General features: G+C 35.6%; 1 protein-coding gene across 2 annotated transcripts in view; it reads left to right on the top strand.

The window, feature by feature from the left end:
• The window catches only part of Cerk (Ceramide kinase), a 273,545-nt gene that overhangs the window by 221,156 nt on the left and 26,160 nt on the right, over window positions 1–26,229 (top strand). For both annotated transcript variants that reach the window (XM_081762378.1, XM_081762377.1), the window contains exon 4: window positions 21,462–21,614. In XM_081762378.1, coding sequence (XP_081618504.1) covers window positions 21,462–21,614 — 153 coding nt within the window. The remainder of the gene's footprint in view (window positions 1–21,461; window positions 21,615–26,229) is intronic.

Genomic DNA, 26,229 nt, shown 5'->3' with positions numbered 1-26,229 from the left:
CAAAGTACTTGCTCGTAATGTCTAGGGTATTTGGCTCATATCAAAGAATATTAAATGAAATTTCGAGAAATTAAATAGGAGATTAATCGTTTATTTACAAATAGAATACTCTAATTTAAAGGTAGGGTACTAACTTTAACTCAGGACGCCACTCCGCCCTATATGCACTCTATCTTCCTTCTTACCCTTCCCCAATAACTAATGGAGAAAGGAAGTATTTTAATCTAAACTCTAGAAATCCTAATTTCCTTATTAATCAAATTACTCTCAATTATAGCAGGGACCTGTGGAAATACGGTTTACAGAATTCAGTTACTCCTGGACCGTACTCCTTACTTTTAAAGACGGGACCTTGACTCAAAGGTCACTGTCTGGCCTAAACCTGTCTCTGGGACTCCAAGTTAAGTCCACAAAAGGATTCTATCTAGCTTAAGCATTTAATTTTATAGGATAGGTTGGTATTAGGGATAGGATGTCAGCCTCTACTCACGGCTTTATCTAAATTTCCTTACATTCAAGGAAATAAAGGAATTTGGTTAAATACTCACTCTAACACTCTCTTAAATGAAAGTTGCAATGAGAAATCTCTAATCTCTTACAGCACCTAAATATGCTATAATTACATAAGCAGGGATCGAACCCAAACGCATTTGGATTTCAAAATAAATGTTCCTCCACCACTAGGACGGAACCAAAACCTCGAGTCTATACGTGCGTCACTCACCTCCGCCATAAACCCTTAGGAAGCTTATATACTCCCATTATAAACAAGCAATAGTAACCCAATAGCCTCTGTTATAAGCGTAGGATTAAGCATCTAAAAATAACAACTTATTTCCTAAATCCCTATCATTTGTATATCCTACCTCACGGCCAAAGCTCAATTGCTTAAGCGGGCATCTGTAATGTAGTAGAATCACTATTCTGTCTACATACAGTAACTAAACTAGAGGGGACTCTCTCCAAACTGCACTATTCACTTCCAGTGCAGCGGACTGGCTGGCCAAGATCCTACATTCAGGAATCCTCAAAACGCACAGCGACGAAGATAGGGGAGGCAGCCTTTTTATACGTTTTGGCCTGCTGAAAAAAATAGCAACAAAAATTCTTTAGAAAGTTTTTTAGCGCCAACTACTCGAAATGGAAAATTCCCAGTAAAGGAGACTGAAATACAATGGATTTAGCAGCTAGCCTCCTCGACAGGCTTCTAAAAGAAAAAGTTAGCATGGAAAAAGTAACGATAGCACTATCTAAACTGTAAATAATAATATGGTTAATTCTTAAATAATAGGGGATGATGCTCTAATATATATATACATAAATATACAACACAAATTAATTAAATATTTCCTTACACTAATAATAATAAAATAAATGAATAAATATATACCAATAAATTAATATACTCCAGGCCTGGATTTCTAACTTATAAATAAACACAATTATTAAATAGAGCAATATTTAAATTATATCATTTATATTTGAATCTAATATCAGCAAGGTCGCAAGACGTGCCTTGCAATATAAACATAAAAAGGGAACATTTTTGCGTTGTTGATGGGTAAACAAAACAGAAGTGCTAACTCATGCAACGGTGTTAGGGGTTTATGGGGATTTAAATAATTGGCTATCTCGGTTTCCCGAAAACATTTAGAAGAGGTTAAAGAACGGGAGTCAAAGATTAAAATAAACAGAAAAAAATTGGGGTACCTCCAAATCTAAAATGTTGAAATATTGAAATCGGAAGTGGACGGGGTATCGTTGACCCTAAGATGGTGTCCAGTATGAGTTGCTAATGAACAAGAGGTAATTCCTCCCTACATCATCATGTATTTATATATTATATTTATTTTTAGTATGTTTTTATTTATTGTATTTATTTATAGTTGAGTCCAACGTGACAGGTTTTGCCATTCTAGGCACTGTTCTGTTTTTCCAGCTGTTCCACTTTCAATTATACTGCAATAAACGTTGTACAGTACTAACGAAGAAACTCATGAAGGTAACAAATATCTCATACATAGATAAAATGAAAAAAATGTAACAATAATAGTAAGACAAGTTACTCTTCTGTTAATATATTCATCCCCATGTTCAGCTGGATTCTTGATAAGAATGTGTGTGTAGTACATTACTCCTATAGCATCGAATGACTTAAATATTTTACACTATACAGTTCTCACATCCTGAAGCGCTGCAGCGGTTGAGGAGAATTTTATCCATTGTTCAGCTTTTCATTTAATGTTTGCCACAACTTCCCATTCAGTTCTTGATACTGTGAACTGATGAACGCCAACATCTGCAACATCAGTTTAAAAGCCAGGGTACCCAACATAACGGAAGAAAATCTTTCTCATTATTCAAAGCCCTTCCTCTGGTTTTCAGTAAATTCCCAAACAAATGCTGTGCCATCCATTGTACATTTCGGTTTTGAAATCTATATGGACGTTTAAAGTCATACACATCAGAGTTTCTCAAACTTTGTACACTTTTCTTCTTGGTTCCACATCCATAAATTAGTCATTTTCAGCCACTCTTACATACTGTCAGACAAGTGAAATAGGTACTGTGGTGGTTCACAAAATTTGTAGATTAATCTCAGCTAGTTGAGATTATACTTAACTTTATTCATACGAAAAGTGAGAAATCACAGTTTGATTCATAAATTCCGAGCATTTACTCAGGTGCCTGAGATTAAACTCGAATGACGTCACGTTGTCTCGCTTTTTATGCATATAACCTTGAAAGTAATCTCAAAATCTTGAGAAAAGAGTAATACCTCATTTCTATGTATATCACCCATTGAGCGTGTGTTTAAGTTTCTCCGTACATCAACTTATCAATCTTGTTTCGTCTCTCTTTTATTCTTTCACTTTATCGATACTAATACCTGTGTATTTTGAAATTAGAATTGAGCTCATGTTGTTTGCTGATTTTAGTATGGGAGAGAGGAAAGGAGGAGAGAGAGAGAGAGGATCCCTTTACCAGACACGGTTATGTTATAAGAAGGTGTATATTGGGTGGCCTAGCGGCAGGGCGTTAGCTGTCGCAATTTTTTTATGCAAAGTGTACAATAAGTACTTACGCTCAAAATGTAAATTCGTGGTTACTCTGAATAGGTGGGTCACGACACGGACAGATTATGGGTGGGTCGCCGTTAAGTTGCTTTTTAATACATTTAGTTAGTGTTATTATTTGTAAGGAAGAAGGGGCCGTGTGGGTCTAGGAAAAGGGGGTCGTAGTATTCAAAAGTCTGAGAACTACTTATCTCTGTTAATTGTTTGAAAATGTTAATTGCATGAATAGAGTATAAATATATCAAGTAGATCCGATTTATGAATCTTAAGCATTATTAGTCGTATCATGGAGAACTAAGTTATTGAGACAGGTTTCTAATGGTGGAGGAAAGGAAAAATAAATTCCACGGTACCAAGAAGAAGAAACTCATAGCTAGTAGTGAGTGGCAAGCGACTGCATCGAGAAATAGTATAGGTGGCTTCAATTCACATCTGATAAGGTCTGGATATTAATATGTGTGGTTATTTACTGGTCTCCCTTTGAATAAACGTATTTCACACAATGTACAGCTTGTAGCAGATGTTTTAAGATCAGTTCTACAAGGCCAATGTAATCAACAGTAGTGAACGAAGTTATATAGAATGGTTCCGACTTTTTTGGTCCACATCCTGTACCGGACGTCAGGCATATCTTTCCTTTTAATTGTACGCCACAATAAGCTGAAATAAATTCCATTGCTTCTGCTACTGTTGTATTAATATTTGCTTCTCGGTTGCCAATGTCGCAAATTTTATAATCTCGCGCGAGCACTTGAACAATCCCTTTTCTTTCCAACCCCATAAAGACGTTTCATAGTACATCCGGCTAATGCAACTAAATGCTTAATGATGCCCGAGTTTTTATCCACTGGTGCAGAAATTTCATTATTGTTCTTTCCTTAGCTGGAGGTTCCATGGAAACTTTATTGCACGAGTAACTTCCTACGTAGTGATAAAGTAGAAATAAGACTGTGTCCTCTGAGATGACTTTAAAGTGTCCTTTTCCTGTACTACCCTGGCGAAAGGTAGAGCGTTTTGAATAATGATGATGTCTGCTTCTTCATTCGTATCGTTTAAGTCTTCACGCTGAAGGGGCTATGTTATGTGATTTCAAAAGGAATAAATTCCTGGTAGGTAACTATAAGGTGATGTATACTTTCGAAATTTTTCATTCAATCCGTAAGGAAAGGCATATGTCTTATGGGGCTCTTACCCTTTGCAAATTATTTTGCACAACTGTAATTACTATTCTCTTTAATGGAAGAGTACTATTCATATTTAGTTCATTTTGCCTAATAGCTGAACTGTGGAAGGTCTTCATGATATGGGGAATACCAAGGACTGCTCAAGTGCTCGCGTGAGTGCTTGCATGCCAACTTCGCAACATTGGCAACCGAGGATCAAGTATTAATACAATAGTAGCAGAAGCAACGGAATTCATCTCTCACAAGGTACATCACCCAATTGTCCGGCTCCGATTTCATTTTTTTTTTTTTTTTTTTTTTTTCTGATAGAGGACATGTATTCATTACTTGTGATGACAGAAACTTTTGCCATGGTGGATGTTTCCTATTTTATATATATAATTTTTAAAGGTTGTGATGTGGTTAATAGAGATTACTCCAGAAGTCCCTTACTACCCTTTGTAAACGGAGTGTTAATGAAAAAACAACCATGTAGATACGTATAAGGCCTAGGGGGAAGTCGTATGGTAGGTATGACCTTGACCGCAGCTATCTTGAAATCTGCAATTTTGAATTAAAGTGAAGTTTTGAAAAATGAAAACCATAGCATGTGACACCTCATTTTAATAGTAAATTTTCCCTAAAAGCCAATGGTATGCTTATTTTTGTTCTATAGTTAACCAGTATGAATTCAGGATTCTTCTAATGCGCACCAAACGTCCATTATTCGATCTTTCAAATTGGCAACACTCCTAATTTTCACCGCATGTTTTAAGATTCCAGCTGGCACTTTGCAATTGTTGCCGTGGATCATGTTTTCAAATTTATTACATTTTTTTAAGAGTTGCGGTTTGTCAGTTCATGAATAGTGTTGGGTAAGCATCCAGCAATCTTTCTAAATTTTGAAGACTTGCCATATAATTATTAATTTCCTAGGCAATGTAATTATTTATTTCCTATATCTGCCCTTCAAAAACTCGTTTACTGACATGAATCATCGCACAACGAAACAACTCCAACTTTGCATTCAGGTAATACCGAAGACGTAGCTTGTAATGGATAGTAGATGAGACGAGAAATCAAATGAAAATTCACTTTAAAAAAGAAAACGAAATATGATTGTTGTGTAAATCAATGGTCTTTTGTTTTGTTTTATATTTATTTGTTTATTGTATGTTTATTTATTTATTTTCTATGGCAATATTTTAGCCAGTCAGACAAAAAAGCCATTCATTTTCTAGCGATTGTTCTCGATGGTTCATGTTTGTAAGATTTATAATCAGTATTGACCGGGAACTCGATTAAGTTACACCTCTTTATAAACAAGTTACCTGTTTTCATATTTTGTTCATGGTACAAACAGCGTGTTGGGAACAGTCATATTATGTCTTTGATATTGTCTGTCATTGCTGCTGTTCCTTTAAAGTTGTACTGTATTTATTTTAAAAATACTGTTTGTCGTTTGCGCAACATGTAGGCGTCATTTCATGATAATTTTGTGTTCCTATAACACCAATTTGTTATAACTTCTTTTGTATTTCTTTACGCCACATAGGTCCATAGGTTCCTCATGTACTCTGGGTTAAAATAAATAATTACACTGCAAGTCTTCAAAATTTCGAAAGATCGCTGGATGCTTATCCCAACACTTCACGAACTGAAAAATCGCAACTTTTTTAAAATATATATATATAATAAATTTAGAGAACGTGAGCCATGGCAACAATTGCGAAGTACCAGTTGGAATCTTAAAACATGCGGTGAAATTTTGGAATGTTGCCAATTTGAAAGATTGAATAATGGACGTTTGGTGTACATTAGAAGCAGTCTTAAATTCATACTGGTTAATTATAGAACAAAATAAGCATACCGTTGGTTTTTGGGGAAAATTTGCTATTAAAATGAAGTGTCACATACTATGGTTTTCATTTTTCAAACTTCACTTTAGTTCAAAATGGCGGATATCAAGATGGCTGCCGTCAAGGATACCCTTACCGTACCACTTCCCCCTAGGCATAATATGTATTACCGAAGCTTTTATTCATTTATTATCATTAATACGCGGGTTAGAAGCGGAGGTAAGGGACTTACGCACATAATAAGTATAAACAATTAATATGAATGTAACTTTTCCCCAAATGGGCGTATCTTAAAACTAGCTACACCATTGTCTTTCTGATTAAATTCTAGCCCGAAATTATGAATCATATTACCCTATTCCCATTTGAGAAAAACTTGACCTTTATTCAAAAGAGCGGATTTCAAGATGACTGCGTACCATACGACTTCCCCTAAGCCTTATATGTATCTACATGGTTGTTCTTTCATTAACACTCTGTTTACAAAGGGTAGTAAGGGACTTCTGCAATAATCTCTATTAACCACATCACAACTCTTAAAAATTATAGAAAAATAGAAAACATGCACCATGGCAAAAATTTTTGTCATCACAAGTAATGAATACATGTCCTCTATCAGCAAAAAAAAAAAAAAAAAATCATTGAAATCGGAGCCGGACAATTGGGTGATGTCCCTTGTCACCTTGTTGTAGCGTACAATTGAAAGTAAAGGCCATGTCAGACGTTCAGTATAGATAAAGACCAAAAATTCGGAAAACTGAAGATCTTGCTCTCTCTTATACTCCTTTATGGTCAGAGTTGCCAACATTAGACGTTTTCATCGGGTATGTTAAAAGGGCTCGCTTTCAAGGCTGAATTTGAAAATCTACAATAGATCAATCCTCTCCTCAGCTAAATCCGTTAGAATGTGGTTGATTTCGAGATGACACAAGAAAATCCTTATAGCCCGAGATGCTTCCGGGCAATATAAGTAATAAGTATGGTCCCAGATAGTACTTTACGGTTTAACAACAACCTATGTAATCGATCGCACGATTTCACATCAAAATTGACTTGTACAATTTTCTGTGGATCCAATGGTGGCGATACTTGTGTAAATAGCTTCACGAAAATTTCCATTACCGGTACTTTCTACCGATGTCACAACAAAAAATGTGGTGCTAGTATTCAAAATTCATGAAAATATGTATTACTTTGTTCACTCTCATAGTTAATTATTCCTACAAACGTGAAAAGTGACAAATATACGTTTCGGCGCAATTCCTCTACCGGCAGGGTAATGGCGCTCTGCAATTTCCATAATAGCAAATCAATACAATTTTTTTTATATACACACGAGCAAAAGTACATTCACACTTCCATTTTTCATATCCTGCAACCTTAGACAACCAACAATACTGTTGAGCTTCGCTGGTTCAGAACTACATAAGACTTTCTACAAGTGTAATAGTTTGTTCGAAACATGTCAGTGTAGTAAACAGCAAAAAAAAATATATTAAAATATCCATGACTCTGCCACGAAATAAAATCAGGTAGAATACACCGTTTAGTATCTAAAGAACGATTGATATCATGAGAAAGTCACAAAGAGATCTTATTTAAACTTCCACATGCCAAAGAAAAATCAATGTTAGTCAAACATATTTTATTTTTACAGGCTACAGTATTTTGTAAAATCTCTAAATATTTTTTACATTACTCGTTTCAACGTTACTTTCACTTTTGTTAGTTATCAGTTTTAATATCTCTAGCAAAACTTTATGAAAAAACTTGAGGTCGAGGTGTCTTAAGTTCCATCTTTGTTTTGCGAGGATATTTTTATCAGCAAAACCATCGTAGTTTTTATTTTTTAATGTATTATCATTATCATTATTTTTCATTTATAGATTAAAACTAACAAGAATATGTTCTGAAGTTATATTACTAGTTTCCACTGTGTTCGGAAAATGAAACAAATAAAATAGAAAAAATGAATAAGAAAAAGAAAAAGAAAGACAATCTAAGAAAGTAAAAACAAAATATGCAGTGTGTTTCACTTCAATTTGCGAAAACGATTGCATCAGTAGAAAACATGTCTTATGTTTTAAATATGACAAATAGTCATATTTCATGTTCACATGAGTTTGTGTAATTTAATCCCTAATTAATAATACAAGCACATTTTTATTAGAAGCATATACAATATCAAAAGAATATGAGTTCTTTCTTGTAATACGCCATAATATATCATTCACTATCCCTTGCTATATCCTAACACGGGAGGGTCCCACAATTTGTCGCTAAAATCTGATTGCCTCATAGCACATTTCATTGAACATCATGAGAAATGAATATGAGGAAAATTTAAGATGCTATGGACCAGAAGGATAGGAGCTACGGGGACTCAAAATTTCAATATCCAAAGATTATATGATGGAATTATATAAGTTTAAAGTAAATATCTTGAAAACCGTTAAAACAATCAAAACAAAAGTTGAGCAATATAATGAGAACATAATTCCCAATCGAAAACTATAAACAGTGTTGCTATAGGTGAAACAGTGTTGCCAACTTAGCACAAAAATATTTTATTTTAAATAGCATCATATACAAGTGTGCACAGATTTAAAATGCACTATTATCACTAAACATGACAGTGAAGTGTAGTGGTGCAGTGTTGCACACTGTTGGAGCTATGTATGCTGAAAATGTACAATAGAGAATTCTAATATGTGGCAACAGATGATAATAAAGGAATCTGGGTCTCATACTATGAATTTAGTTCAAATGCATAACACAGATAGTATAACATAGCAAAATGTCAGCAATGTCTCAAAATATTGATGCATTTGAAAAATGAAATTGAATGATGCAATTTTTACATCCTGTGTCAGCTTCGAAGCTATATAGGAGTGCGAAGTGGGATCCGAATCACTACGAAAGAGATAGATAACAAAGAAATGTAAGGTGAAAGGTACAACAAAATCATCTCTGAGGCGGGATTGGAACCCGCGATGCCTAATTTGGCGGTTGTCTATCCTTCTAAACCACACCGCTATCTGGTCCGACTAAAAGTGAAATGAGGTAGTAACAAAGTAATTATATTTCCAATGTGAATATGGTAATATTACAGTGTACAACCATAATCATATGGTATGTAGGAGAGGAAGTAAAAGAATATGTTACTTAACACGAAAGACACAAACCAAGAAAGTACTCTTCCAAATATTGATAAGATAACCTCGAGAATCAGTTTGCAGTATTAGGAAACACGTGTTTCTTTCCTCGTGTGTATCACTTTGTTTTCGCGAGTTGTCTGCAAAATCCTCACTTTTTTCTAATGCATTCTTTTATTACCTTTTGTTGCCACATATCAGACTTCTCTATTGTACATTTTCAGCACATGTAGCTCCAATAGCTTGCAACACGATACCACTACACTTCACTGTCATGTTTAGTGATAATAGTGCATTTTAAATCAGTGCACACTTGTATATGATGCTATTTAAAATAAAGTATATTTATGCTGAGTTCGCAAGACTGCTTCATCTATGGCAACACTGTTTATGGTTTTCGATATGACATTTTGTTCTCATTATATTGCGCAACATTTGTTTTGATTGCTTTAACGGTTTTCAAGGTATTTACTTTAAACATATATAATTCCATAATATAATTCTTTAGATATTCAAAATTTGAGTCCCCGTAGCTCCTATCCTTCTGGTCCATAGCACATTAAATTTTGCTCATGTTCGTTTCTCATTATGCTGTACCAGATGTGCTATGTGGGATTCAGATTTTAGCGACAACTTCTGGGACCCTCCCGTGTAAGTAATAGAGAACTCTAATTTCGTAAAGAAAAATAAACAAAAATGAACTAAAACATAAACAAATATGTATATCGATGAATGTTTCGGATAATATTTCAATTGGAGATATCTCCACTTTCTTTTTCTCTCGGTTAGCATATGCATAATTTTTGCATCTCATTTCTAGATGGAGAACTTTGAGTACAGAGAAGTCAACACATACCTTGCAAGAACAAATTAAATTTAAAAGTGTTAAATTGACCTACCCACGACCCCACGATTGTTGACCTAGTGATTATAACACCTCGAGTATTCTTTCACTCCTGCCGATATCTCCTAACTTGATAGTTGTGTCAGGAAATAATGGTTGGAGGGAGAAAAAACGGAAACAAAATTTCATTCTTTTTTTAAAAAAAGAAACAAACATAGAAACTTTCGGTTTGCCGAACGAAGGTTTAAGTAGCCAAGTCTCGGTGAGGACAACCCTTTGAAAGAGATCTTCAGTGTGACATTATATTTCTTTTCTGCCATAGAAACCTGTGTGTCTTGGTAGGTATTCAATTAATTACGCTGAAATCTAAAAGGAGCTACTTGTGTGCTAAAATAATACATTACTATCTGTCAAAAAGACTTTTGTCGCAGTTCTACATTGTTTAACCCTTCCTAGAATCGATGTTATGAACAATCAATCCATACACTACGCATCCACTTCGTAATTTAATTATGTTTAACAAAGCTATTCAAGTAGCAGATAGGAATAAAATAGTATTTACATTTATTTTACTGTTTCAGTTCACACAGCAAGCTGTAAAAAGATAAATAAGAAATCACAAAAATTTTCATAGCATTTAACGTTAACACAACAAAAGTATCCCAGATATTGCATTTGTTACAAAAACTTCTGTTGTCTGTTGTTGCGTGAGTGGCTATCATACTTACCATTCAGATAGCAATTAGGTGTCTTGAATTCGAATCTCCGCCACACCTGGTTTATGATTTTTTTCTAATGCTTGTTTAAAAAAAGAACCATAAATAGAAGGCAACACTTCAATCATTTCCATTTGGAGCTGACCACGTGATCCTGGTGCTTCAATACTACGGCAAGCAAACGTTTCTCTAGTGAAGGACATAAGTCCTTGACCATGCAATGGCCACTGCCTTGAAGCCAAATGCAGAATATGAGCATTTAATCTGTCATATCTGTAGTTGGGTGTGGAGAGGAATCAGAATTGAGGACCAAAGTTATAAGATTAGCTCGAGTTATTGATATAAACTATGGCAAAGATTTGTGACTTATATCATCTTAAAATAAATACGAAAGACGTTTTGAAAAGAATAAAAATCGTGTAGAATTTTGTAAGCGGAGGCAAAGAAACCTAACGTGAACACACTAAGGACAAATCTTTTACCGCGTATTGATTGTGTTTAAGTTGTCAAGGCACTCGGACCATAATCTAAAAGTAGTCGAATCGGATCCATAGAGGGCAAGTATTTTATTTATTATTTATTTTTTTTTTTTTACTTTAGAATTTATGGTGGCGATTGATTAGCAATGAATCACGTTTAATTATCTTCAGATATGTGAGTTGTTGAGTTGATTTTAGTTTAGCGTCCCGTTCAGCAGCGAGGCTATATGAGACGTGGACCTACTGATTAACGTGGAATCCGAACCACATGAGCTCCCGCCGGGAATCGAACCCGGGTCTCCCACGCCAAAGGCGCGTACGCTAACCGCTTAGCCACGAGGGAGCTCTTCAGATATTTGAATAGTCGGATGTCCCAATACTTGAACTATCAATCTTCAGGACTAATAATAATAATAATAATAATAATAATTATTATTATTATTATTATTATCTCGTAGAAGATTCGTCCTATATTGGCGGGTTTTTTTAATGTTACCCACGAGAAGAGGAATTTCTCATCTCGCTACTAAAACAAAACAAAAAAATCGAGACAAGAATGAACATTTTACATTCGAGACGAGACAAGCCTAACTCAATTTGTCGTCCCGCTTTCGAGATGAGACGAAAAGTAAAGTCAACATTTCTCGTAGTAGCGTATTTAGGATATTGTTTCCTCGGGGGTCTTGCGAACGAGTAAGAAGTACTGGTGTTGTACTTGTAATGAAAAAAAAATAATGAAATTATTTCTGGGTGCTTAAGCCCCATATGCACCCCGTAAATACGCCACTGATTTCTCGTCTTATCTAGATTCTCGGAATAGTGCATGTTCATTCTTTAAGTAACAATTCCTCTATAGTCAGAATCTTATACGCTATTTTGTTACTTTGTATTTCTGAGCTCATCGAATTATGGTCTGTGTAGGTATTTTTGTAGCAAAGCTTTTATAATTAATTCTGCATATCCTAAAAATTAGTTTGTTATATGCCTTACTGTTCATTAATATTCAGTTATGTTTATTACAGTTATATTCCTTAAAACGTACATTAGATACTTTCTACATAAAACATTACTACTACAGGTTCGTTTAAAATTTGGGTAGTAGAGTTGTAAATCTCTGCATTTTGGTTCAAATGTTTAGGACATTTTGGACTTAACACCTTTTACGCAGCAAACACAGGTATGTTATTTTCTCATAACGAATTGTTCCTAAAGTGAGCTCCGGGGATCAGGGGTAACCCCTGCTTCTGCATCATGAAATGAAAAATCTTGAGATTAAGCGTATACTTGTATGAATTTAGATGGCAACTGTCGTCGCTCATTAGCAAGTGAATATGGGAGAACTATGAAGTGAAGAAAAGAGACACGTGTCATTTTGTTATAAAATTACAATGCGAATGAATTTTATCTAATCCCAAACGGTTATTGTCCAATATACACGGTTCAAGGAGCACTTTTTTAAGCCAAATTAAAGAGACTTTAACGATTTATCACTCCACAAGCTGCGTTTTCTTCGACTTCTCCGTGGTGAAATCGGAAGAGAGCGCGATTAGTAATCACAAGGTTTCTGTTTCGCGCCCATCCAAAAGAACTTTTTTTTTCATTTTTAAAGTCATTTTTTTAGACATGCCTTAATGTATACAAATCACCCATATTGTCGATTTAACGTATTTTGGCGGAATAACTTGTGACTCATTGGCGTTCCTGCCGCTGGTGGGCCAATTCTTCTATAATTTTCAAAACGAAAGTGGGGCGATTCTGTCAATGTTTGACGAAATGTCACAGGTTGTTCATTGGTGGTTCATAATAATAATAATAATAATAATTATTATTATTATTATTATTATTATTATTATTATTATTATTATTATTATTATTATTATTATTATTATTATTATTATTATTATTATTGAAGTTTTGTAAATTAAATGGTTCACCCTGTATCAACAAGGTTGGGCGCTTCTTTATGGTTGTTTCAGTCGTAGCCCTCTCAGTCCCTTTATCTATATCAGCTCCCCCTGTGTGCATTGTGTTGGACAAACGCCGTGTGTGTGGGTTTTCTTGGGGTTCTGTTTCCTCCCACTTTCTTCATTCCACTATTTCTTTCATTCTCATCATCGACTTCTCCTTTAGCTTAGCCGGGCTCATAAGCAAAGGCTATTACAGGGTAGATAATTTGTTGGGATGGATACGGGCTGGTAGGTAACCTGTTACGAGAATACTTATTTTCCTCCATCGTTGCTGAGAGAACCGAGATGCAGTATTCCTTTCGAAGCAATTTCTAATTTATATACCTCCATTTGATGACGAATCAGAGTTGTTCTCCTGGCAGACGGTAATACCACGTCATTTTAATCATGTAAGTTGCATTTTCATCAGACGTTTTCATTATTTTTATAACTACGTATAGATGTGTAATATGTTTCTGTCTTTACTACAGTCCGTACAATTTATCTGAAATTTTGTATTAATTTCTTAAATGTATATCTAGAATTGAAAATCACTATTAGTTTTATATTTATAGTATAGTTATTATTTCCTTTTTATAACAACGAAAAAAGAAATAAAGACAGTACAGTCTAACATTTGTAACTAAATTCTATCGTACGAAGTTTCTAAGGATCTCAGTCGGACGATGTTGTAGTTGAGTAATGCGTGGTCATTACCATTAATCGCCCCTGTTGTAGTCTCTCTGGGGAAACAGAGAAACCATGTATAAAACAGCAATAACGACGTTATCTGAAGGATAACATGAAAAGCAGTAGCACTTTTTGAACAACATAAATATTGTACAACTTTGGAAATGTCGGAATTTCTCATGATAAGTCTTGTTTTGTCGACAAGGGATGGATTGTCGTTGTGCGACTATCGTTATTAATTAACCGCAGCTAGATTCCTATCTTATTTTTTTCCCTCAAATGTAAAATCATTTATGTAAACAAGTTATTTCCACAGCAGTTTTAAAAATTACTATTACTAAAGTCAAGGTTATCAAGTTTCCACGTGTCCAAGGTAAAGAAAAGTTTGCTGTATTACAGATCTTGAGGTGACTACGCAACACGCCGGAAGGGCCTGAGAGCTTAAAAAAGAAAAAAAGTACTCCTCATCCTCAGAACAAGACAATATTTTCGCAACCATCCGCTATACTTTTTGTTCAAGAGATATTAAACATCAAGCAAGAAAAAATATATATCAATGCAAAAAATGGAATATCTCACGATCTTGTCAACTTAGGAAGATGAAACTTGGTATATAAACTTCTCATTAAAAATAGGTGGACCCGTGTCCAACGTTTTTGAGAAATCTCGTTTTAAGGAAGAAAGTGGGATATTTTTCAATGATACCTTTCTTCACATTGAAAGCAATGTTCCCTGTTTTTTGTGATCGCGTCACGGAGAAACGATTCAATAGTTTGAAATGACTTTTTAAACATAGTACCTACTTCAAGACAGGATTTTATTATATGTAATTTTGCTTAGAAGGTGTATCCTAAGGGAGAAAGGGGTTCCAAAATTTATGCCAAAAATAGAATATCTTATGGATATTTTATTGTTACACTTTCATTGATATGTAGGGGAGACCAGGGATGGTTGGCGAAATTTTCATTATTTATTTTTTTATGAGCGGATGGTGCACTGTATTGCAATGTAATGGATGTGTACGGACAGACCAATGTTTCTTGTAATAAATTCATTTTTTTCCTGTTTTGTTGCTTACAGTTTTCGAGAAATAATTTTTTCTTTCTTTTAAAATGGAGTATGCCAACCGATCCCTAGTAAGGGGCTGGTTGGCTGATATTGTGAGGCTAGTTGGCATATACTTTTTAAATATAGCAAAACACAAACAAAAATTGGATTTATTAGAAATAAACGTTATTTTTCTAAACTCTATTACATATATTGCAACGAAGTAGGCTATTTGAAGTTTGAAATGAATTTTATTCACACTATTTAAATGAATCAACATCATGAAATATGAAAACTTCTTTCTTTCATTCTAGCTTGGTTGTCATGACATTGAAAGCTACAAGATTACCAAACCACATCAGTTTTAATATGATTTGGTGTAGGTTAATTCTTAATATTATTTCAAAATGTAATTAAAATAACTCAACTATCAAGAAACGTAGTTTATTTCAAGCTGTTCACAAAGTAGCTAAGAGAAACTAAGATATGTTTTAGCTGAATTATCGAGAAATACAGTTTATTTCCTACTTTCCACAAAGAAAGAAAAAGCAATAGCTAGGCCTCTATTTTTGTAACAAAAGAGCGCATACAAAATATTCTTGATCCTGAGAATTAGGCCTATTCGGAAAATTCAGAGTCCGGCATACAGTCTTATCTCTATTTCTAAATTTTGACAGTAATCCAATACGCGCATGCTATTCTATAACATTGAAGTAAAAGATTGGTGGAACTGAAAACAACATAACAATAAAACAAACAATGTAACAATAAAAGTAAACTGAAATAAAATTCCACACAGGGTTGTTTGACGCACTTGCCAACCCACACCGAAATGCTATACGCCAAATAACCCCAAGCCCATGTTGTGCAACAAAGTCGTAATTCCTCAGCAATTGTTTGGGATTTACGTCTTATTGTTTGAATATGCATAAAAACAAAGTTCAGATCTAACTAATGCTATATTACTTACCTCTGTACTCCAACTAGTGACGATTCTGTGATGTAACGGAGAACTGAAAAAAGTACTTCAGACTGGGAAAAACACTCTTTATCTAATAGACGCCATAATCCGCAAGTTACAAATTCCATATGAAGGTGGCAGCTGCATCCATAGGTCGCTCTTTTATGACAGCAGCAACAGCTCATTATGTTAATTAATGAAGGAGTTATATGCAGTTCCTCAACCAGTCCCTACTGCCAACCAGCCCTGGTCTCCCCTATATCCTAAGAGGAAGAGGAGGCTCAAATATTTTCCATGAACTTAACTTCCCCCGTGCAGAGAGCGAACATTTCAGCTAGTCTGGAATAAAAAGCAGTGGAAACACATTCTTGGTATTTTAAACAACATAGTCGCGTATTAGTATAAACAAGTAATAAAATGTCTTTCTCCATGTGCCTATTAATTACAAACCGAAAACGCTCCACTTGGGAAAGAAAATTACTAAAGATATACTGTACCTTTATCTTCTGAATACTAACGGCAATCAGATCTTGAAATTCCCGAACTATTCTTGCGTATGTGGTGGAGTATGGGGCGTATAGTACAATTATCGTGTGCTACAAAGCTCTTTAACACTAAACCTATTGTAAGAAAGCAAATTGTCAACTGAAAATGAGAATTTTAAAACAATTTTCTTCAACATGTCAGTTCCTTAAAAAAAAAAAAAAAAACATTTAACATATCCAAGCCGTTTCTTTCATCTCTGGCAACTGAACTTGAGGTACTATCCCAGTATTTGCCTGGCGTGTTTTGAGTGGAATTGATTCTGAGTTTAACGTCCCTTTCAGCAGCGAGGCTATATGAGACGGGACCTACTGATTAACGTGGAATCCGAACAAAATTAGCTCTCTCAGTGAACCGAACCCGGGTCTTCCACGCCAAAGGTTGGCGTGTTTTGAGGGTAACTAGAAAAACCTACAGTCACGAAAAACCTACGGTAACTAGAAAAACCTACAGGCTGGCTCAGAGATTTGAAACCAGAGTGCAATAAGGGATTTTATTCTTATTCTATTACCCGCTTCGCTGGGTTGAAATAAATAATTTAAATGCATACTGATATTGCTCATTTTGGATCATTTTAATGTATGTCATCCCTCCTCATCCCCCAAGTGTCGGCTGAAAATGGACTTAAACATCAGCAGTGTCACTGTTCATTTCGGCGACCGCAAGAATTATAGATTCAACTGTCATTTTTGACCATTTATATATGTACATATATATATATATATATATATATATATATATTTCCCCCACCCCCAGTTGCAGGCCATGGCATCGGAAGTGTCACCGTTCATCTCAGCGACCCCCGCAAAAAATGTGGATTCAGCACAAATATCGGTTATTTTTGATGATTTTTAAATATATCTTCCTCCCACTCCCCCAAGTTGTGGGTTTGAGTTTGGATTTAAACGGGATCGAAAGTACCACTGTTCATCCAAGGGATCCAGAAAACTATAAATTCGACACTGATAGTGGCCATTTTCGATCATTTTTATATATCTCTTTCTTCCCCTCCCCTAAGTGGCGGGGATGATTTCAGATTTAAACCGGATCGGAAATGTCACTGTTCATCTGAATGATCCCGAAAAGTATGGATTAGACACTAATATTGGTTATTTTCGATTATTATTATATATAGCTCCCCCTCCCCTCCTCCTTGCTGCGACACACGGCATCAGAATTGTCACTATTAATCTCAGCTACCCCTAAAACTATGGATTCGATACTAATATTAGTCATTTTCGATCATTTTTAAATGTTTATTCCCCTTCCCTACGTTGTACCCTCCCTCTCCCCAACTATCAGGGCTGAACTTGGATTCAAAACAGCATCAGAAGTGTCACTGTTTCTTTCATCGACCCCGAAAGCTATGGATTAAACACTAATATCAGTCATTTTTTATCATTTTGAAAATTTTCTCCCCCTCCCCCTCTCATACGTTACATCGTCAAACTGATTAGCCTAAAGCAATCCCTGCCCCTAAACTCATTTATGTTGAAAATTTGATTGAGATCGGTCGGGTGGTTCAAGAGTGATGATGCCACAAAGGCAGTCATTTTTATTTTATTTTTTTACATATATCTCCCCCTTCCCCTCTGCTACGTTGGCTCGTCAAAGTGAAACGATTTAAAAAACTCCCAAGGCCCGACCCTTATGTATGTTGAAAATTTGTTCGAGATTGGTTGGGTGGTTCAAAAGTTATTAGGTTTTATTAGTTTTTATTTATACGTCCCCCTCCCCCTTCGCTAGGATCTACCGTTAAAGTGAAATTGCAAATATGTTTTCAGATCCGAACCTCGTGTATCTTGAAAATTTGATTCAGATCGGATAGTTATTGTTACCAAAATAGTCACTTTCAGTCTTATATTTATTGATTTTTATATATTTCCCCCTCCCCCTCCCCTACCTTCCTCCGTCAAATTGAAATTATAAAGATCATCCCAGTCCCAAACCTCATCTTCATTGAAAATTTCACCAAGATCGGTGTGGTGATTGAAGAGTTATTAAGTTTTATTTATTTTTTCTATGTGCCCCTCCTCGGTGAGCTTTGTGGTGGAAAAACACCGTGTGCGTGGGTTTTCTCGGGGTTTTCCCATTTCCTTCATTCCACCTTTTCATTCATTTCTCATCATCACCATCTCCTTAAGCCTAGTCGGCATATCCGTGGGACGTAAAGCTTAGATTTCATTTCATTTTTTACGTTCTTGTAACTTTCAAGCTAATGAACAAAAAAAATAAAAAAATAAAAAAACTGAAATTTTGTACCATTCAAATATCGACAGGGAGACATTGTTTGATATACTCTGAGATACTGCAAGGTTAACATAGTTGCCAAACCAACATAAAGATGTAGTTTTCTTAATGGCACGATGTCAAGTTATTACATATTTCAAACCTACAAGCAAAACGAAAGCTACAATACCACACTTATGGTACAGTATTGCAAAGTAAATGATACAGTATCACAAATATCTACCGGTCATTATAGAACGTATTTCAAACAAATAGAAAGTAGAAAGAAGTTACAAGGAATTTAAAATTTGACTTTTTCAAAGAACATTATTTCGAAAAGTTCTTAGATAAATCTAATATAAATAAAATAGTTTGTTTGTTTGTCTGTGTGCGACCTGGGGACCAGATTACTGGACCGAGAGCTACCAAATTTTGATCACGGGTACCTTGGTTCAGGCCCTAGACCAGAACAAAGCGTTTCTTTCAAAATTCGAACCAGGGGGGTCTTAGGGAGGTCGTTTGCCTGGACATGCAAAAGTAGCAGAAAATGACCGATATTAGTGTCAAATTCATAGTTTTCGCGGTCGCTGAGATCAATGGTGAAACTCCGATCGTATTAACTTCCAAATTCAACCCATTCGTTTGCGGGCCGGGGGTTACCGGGGGGATACCGAGACATGAAAAAATAATCCAAAATGACCTACATTAGTGTCAAATCCATAGTTTTCGCGGTCACTGAGATCAGTCATGACACTTCCGTTAGCGAAGACTCAAATTCAGATATTATTATATGCGGGCAGGGGATCACCTGCGGGGGAGGTGGTTACCGAGACATGTAAAAATTATCCAAAATGAATTATATTAGTGTCAAATCCATAGTTTCCGCGGCCGCTGAAATGAATGGAGATACTTCCACAGGCGTTGACTTCCAAATACAGCTCTCATGCGAAGAATGGGTATTTTCAGCTAGTATCACATAAAATTACGTACGTGATTTTCAATATACATAAACATCATAATGTCGTTTACATCAATTTCGTATCTCAAACCATTCGAGAGATATAAAAAAATGGTAAAATTTGATATGTTGCTTAAAACAGCTTGTTTGTGGGAACTTTTAAAAACAACTGTTGATATACTCTGCTTCTATGACATTACAGCAATACTTTTTGGTAGGTGTAATTACAATAAGTTCTCGGAATTATATATTTTTAAGCAATGTTGCAAACTTTAACAGTTTCCGTCATATCTCCAGAATGCTTTGAGATATCAAATTGCTGTAAACGGCATTGCGATCTCCACACCTATTGCAAACAACATATATAATTGGATGAGGTTCTTCGCTGTTTTTCTTAAATAAAGACCTTTGTAAAAATCAAATTTTCATCCATTTTGTTTTCGTATTCTTTTCAAAGTGCCGTGTGGACTTCGTGGTGCACAAACACCGTGCTCGTGGGTTTTCTCGGGATTCTCCCGTTTCCTCACACTTTCTTCATTCCACCATTTCATTCATTTCTCATAATCACCGTCTCCTTTAGCCTAACCGGCACAATCGTGGGACGTAAAACTGAAAGATTTCAATTTTTTTCGTTTAACATGGAAATTTAAAATACGTCTACGTTGACGTAGTGCCATTTGAAAAAATAAAACTTTATGTTGAGTTGGCAACACTGTGAAGCTTGTAGTATCACAGAGTATGCCAAACAATGTATCTCTGCCGATATTGGCATAGTACAAAATTTCAGTGCATTTTTTCCACTAGTTTGAAGGTTAAAACAACATATCAAGACGAATTGTCCACCCTGTATATTGGTGGATGAACTAGATGAATTGACAATATTGTTCGACATAACACTGTATCATTACACATAATAGATATATCGTTACACGTGAGAGTTTGTGTATTCTGAATACTAAAAAAGCATAGAAAATAACAATCAGTGAATGTTGTGGTTCTAAGTTTACGAAACGTGAAAACTCAAGGAGTGAAAGTAGGGCAGGTATAATACGTAAAGACATATCTGTATCACTGCAAGGTAAATATAATATCACATTCGAGGCAGTGGTTTCTTAAGAACTGATGTAGATTTTGCTAAAAATTGGAGCGAATGCATGTTCGCTGCTCATTTTTGAATATCACAAGATAGTAATGATGAAAAATATGACAACACTAAAGCTTTAAGACTTATTGAAAACTTGCTATAACAAGTGTACGGACAAACCATAAATTTGAAAGATTTTGAGAACGACCCTAGAAAAATTAAATGGAATTAAATTCTTTTTGAACTGCTACCTCCCACCAAAAATGTATTCATATCATCATCTATTAAAAAGTAGTGTTCTTTATCTACGTCATTTCCCTCTTTAAGTTGCAGAATTCTATTGATTCATTCCGACGGGTACACTTTTTTGCTTTTGGTCATCCGTATACAGAGCATTCGACTCCAAACGTATTCCTTTCGTATGAAGATAGAATGCAACGCTTGGAACATCTCGCCTCTGGCACGAAGGGTCTCTGGTCCGATACCAGCGTATTTGTAGTGGACAAAATCATATCCGTGAAATTTCTCCTGATTTTCCCGTCTCCTTCCATTGTCCTCGTTTCACAAGTATTTCATCGTCAACTTGGATGTATCATCCACCTCTGGAGTAGACAGGACATAATCATAGAACTTTAGATTAAATATAGAGTTTAATAATTTTAAATGTTCTTTTCTTTAAAATATCTTAATGCATATTAATTCTCTTCCAGGGGACAGTATGAAAATGGATTTGTGCAGTATTCATAGCAACGCAACATTGGTTCGTTATTTTGCCACCATCATGTCCTATGGATATCTTGGAGACACCATAAGAGATAGTGAGAACTTCCGCTGGATGGGACCGAAACGATACGATTATTCAGGTTGGTCTAGCACTGAGGAAAGTTTTTAATAATAATAATAATAATAATAATAATAATAATAATAATAATAATAATAATAATAATAATAATAATAATAATAATAATAATAATAATATAGAATACAACGGCGTTGGCAGTACCAATGTATCAAACAATGTTGGATTAGATTTTTAATCTAACAGTTTTTAGAAATGTAGGCATTCTAAGTAAAATTCGCGTTAAAATAACTGTTACTTAGGTTTTTAAAATGGATAATTTTTACTTATTGTAAAATTGTCTTTTCTTTTGTAAGTTAACCAAATAATTTGAATAAAATAGTCATCACAATGTTAAGATCAACCAGTATGGCAATACATTGTTTTACTCACTGATTGACCTGAGCAAGTAAAAGTTTCGTTAAACTCGGTACGTTAATAATAGTCATGCTTTTTTAAAAAATTTTGAATAGAAACTAGCTGAACCTGCGCTCTCTACACAGCGCATCACTCATATATGAGCATGAATCTCCTTGTCATTCTTCCCTTTGTAAACACAAGTAAAATTGCAAGATTTGAGCCTATTTCCGGTTGGAATTTTTAATTCATGTACGACCAGTGTTTACTTTCTTCTTGCATGCAGTATGTAATAAGCAAATACATTACACAAACAATTAATTATAACGTCAGTGATATACGGTGTTTATTAAACAAAACACTCCAAACAATAAAGATTCATCTTAGACTAGAGAAATTATTATCCTTCGTTTTTCATTATCATTTAGCCATGAAACAAACGCCTGTGAGATATACAACCCCTATATACAATCATTTCGTGTTGGAATGTAGAACTCGTAGGATATGATACTTTAGTTTTTCTTTTATAATTTCAACACATCTAGTGTACCCGTACAAGTGTAATAAAGAAGTAACGGCCATGTTTTATAAATATTCCATTAGAACTGGACAATCTACGCAAAATTTGCAATCGATCAGTGAAAATGTCATCTTTCTAGAGCCTGTAGTTTCCGAGATCTCATCTCTGTACTACTACGCTGGCCATACTATCCGTTTGATACACTCTGCCTTCGTCATCATTTCTACCACACGTGCTCAGTGAGGTCTGGCAATATCATCAATAAAAATGGAACGATTGTCAATTACTGCAACCATAGGAACAGCGTGAGGGCTGAACATCTCATCTCTGTACTGCTACGCTGTTAAGAGTTCCGTTACGATTGAACTGAAGGGCTGTGTGTCATCTGGTACCGAGTCTTCTTCACACTATGATTGCACACATTCTTATTGAGATAACCTCTGAACATCGAATGAATAATTTCGAGATCCACGTTCCCTCCACATGAGAAGGCATCGGTTGTCTAATTGTAAGCTAAAACGTGACTTGTCCGAGCACAAAACAGTGCTCATCTCAACATGACCCCAGTCACTAAGTTCAGCAGCCCAATTTCTGCGAACCATACGTTATTGGGTAGTCATAGGGATACACACTATCAGTATTCGCGCTTAAAGGGATCCCTCCCGTAGCCGATTGTGCACGGTTTAGGTTGAGACCCCGCGTCCTATTGCCAGTACAAGCACATGTTGCAAGTCAGTTGCACTTTACCACCTGTTTCTCAGAGCAACACAAAGCTACACTCTTTTCTTGTTAATGTCAAGCGACTTTGGCAAGCCTCTCGTTTGTTGAGAGCGTCTACATGGTTTGGCAATGACACCGCGAGACACAGAGGGCCTCAGCCACCACAAGTTGTTTTTCCGGCTTCCATCCTGGTTATTACTTTTCATGCCATAGGTGCCGCTAAATCGTGTTCTGCTGTTTTGTTCCTATTCAACACTACATCACAATAGCCCAGCTCCACCAAAGCGACACTACTAGCGTACTCAAGTAGGGCTAATTATTTTTGTTCTTATCGCAAGTTATGTCTCGTGTTCTAACGTCACATGTGTTCGTAAACCACACAGCAGAGTGGGATTGCAGTAATCAAGACAACGATGTTCGTCAAGCTGGCCCGCACAAATTTCAAATTCAAACCAAAACGGTACCAAAAATTTGTACCCAATATGTACAAATTTGTACCATCAAAATTAGAATTTGTACCCCCACTAATTTTAGAAAATTAGAACTTTTGATGGCAGACAGCTTGACGTCAAGCTAGCACGCACAATTTCCTTTTCTTTTCAATTCGAACCAAAACAGTACCAAACATTTGTACCCAATATGTACCAATTTGTACCAAGAAAATTAGAATTTGTACCTCCACCAATTACGAGGAGTTTGAATTTTTGATGCGAGAACAAATGACGTTAAGGTAGTCCCTACAACTTATTATTTCCATTACGAATCAAAAGAATACCAAAAATTTGTACCCAGTATATACCAATTTTTACCACAAAATTAGATTTTGTACCCAACCAATTTCGAGAAATTTGAATTTTTGTGGCAGGTCAAGCTGACCCGTACAAGTTATTATTGTTTCCAGTTCGAATCAAACGGTATCAAAAATTGTACGCAATATGTACAATCCGCGGCAAAAAACCTGCAACATGAGCATATAAGTTTATTGTGAAATGACGAAGTCCTTTGCTCCAAAATAAGTGTGCACGGGAGGAGGCCGAGGTTTATCCTGGCGTGATTCGTTCCACTTAGACGTTATGTTAATTACCTGTTCTGTTTGGCTTAGTTTCACAATAAACTTACATCCTCATGTTGCAGGTTTTTTTTGCCGCGTATTGTACCAATTTCCACCACCAAAATTAGAACTCGGAGCCCCATCAGCTTCGAGAAATTTGAATTTTTGAAGGCGGGCTAGATTGACGTTGAGCTGGCCCCCACAATTTATTCTTCTTTCCAATTCGAAGCAAAGCGGCACCAAAAATCTGTACCCAATATATAACAATTCATACCACGAAATTTGAATTTGTACCCCTACCAATTTCGAGAAATTTGAATTTTTAGTGGCGGGCTAGCTTGACGTCAATTGGCTCGCACAAGTTTTTTTTTTTTTTTTTTTTTTTTAATTCGAATCGAGAAAAAATTGTACCCAATTTGTACCCCGCAACAATCTAGCGAAATTTGAGTTTTGATTGCTCGGGCAAACTTTATGTTGAACCTTGCCTCTCGCGACACATTTCTTTTACAAACTGAAATTAAATGTTACCGAGAATTTGTACCAAAGATGTACCAATTTGTACCACCAAAATTAGAATTTGTATCCCCACCAGTTTCTAGAAATTAAATTTTCATTGCGGTCTGGGCGGCACGCAAAACCTTTTTCTTTCTTTCTTTCTTTTTTTTTGGGGGGGGGTCATTCGAATCGAACGAGCACGCGTAACCATATTTCCCTTGAATTCGTAAAATCGGCACGAAAAATTTGCATATAACTTGCATCAGGAATGTCATGTACGAATAAAGATTAGAGATTGTTATTCAACGAACAGGCAATTTGTCACTAAGTTAAATCCTACAGCGCAAGGGCTTGATTAGAATTTAAATGAAAAATGTCTAAAAAGATTTTTAGACAATTTGTAACAAAAAGCTGGAAATTGTACCTGCACCAATTCAATAAATTGGAATTGTTTACTCAAATATGTGTATCTATATGATGTCAAGGTAGTCAGCAAAATCGTATTTTTTTGTTTTAACTTCGACGTTAGCACTTTCCAAACTAATTTTTGACTGGTTCCATTCAACATTTTTACTCTGGTGCTTATTATTGATGATGACTCAGTTTGTACCAATTTCTATAAGCAAAATTTGAATTTAAACTGTTATCGAAACGGAGATATGAGTGGATGGTTTCGACTTCATAGCAAACTGATCCTCTGAACGAGTTCTATAATAAAAATTAATATTCTCAATGATCACTGACTTTTGGAGAAAAGAATCACCCACCCATAAAATATTTTGGGGTCCTCAACATGTGTAGATGTCTGACCCTGTCTCCCCCAACCAAGTTGTACAAAAGCCAATGCTATCTATTTAATCTACAGCCTCTCCAAAGAATTATTTTGTGATGGTAGTTCCCTTTATTCTTTCTAGCACTGTCGAAAGAATACGGTCGTCGGCCAATTTGATCCGCCATAAAAAATTCAAATTTCTCGAAATTGGTGGAGGTATAATTTCAATTTTGGTTGTACAAATTGGTGCATATTGAATATAAATTTTTGGCAATGTTTTAATTCGAATTGGAATGAAAAACAAGCTGTGCAGGCCAGCTTCATCCGCCAAAAAAATTCAAATTTCTCGAAATTGGTAGTACACATTTTAATTTTGGTGGTAAAAAGTGGAACATATTGAGTACAAATTTTTGGTACGGATTTTGTTCGAATGGGAAGAAAATAAGTTGTGAAGGTCAGTTTAACATCAACCTGGCCCGCCATCAAAAATTATAATTTTCCGAAATTGGTCATCATCATCATCATAGGTATTCTGCCTTTATTGGCAGATCACTTGCCGCAGCTGAGAAGCTTCCATGCCCCACGGTCCTCCGCTAACCTTTTCGTCTTCGCGTATGATCTTTCTGTTTTAATATCATCTATTAATTGTAGTCTCCTTCGCCCACTCCCTCTCTTTCCCGCCACCATACCCTCTAGGACGTCCCTCATGACACAATCTCTTCTTA

This window comes from Thermobia domestica, chromosome 6, assembly GCF_964235325.1.
Source record: "Thermobia domestica chromosome 6, izTheDome1.hap1.1, whole genome shotgun sequence".
Classification (NCBI taxonomy): Eukaryota; Metazoa; Arthropoda; class Insecta; order Zygentoma; family Lepismatidae; genus Thermobia; species Thermobia domestica.
This window is presented reverse-complemented; position numbering and strand designations above follow the sequence as displayed.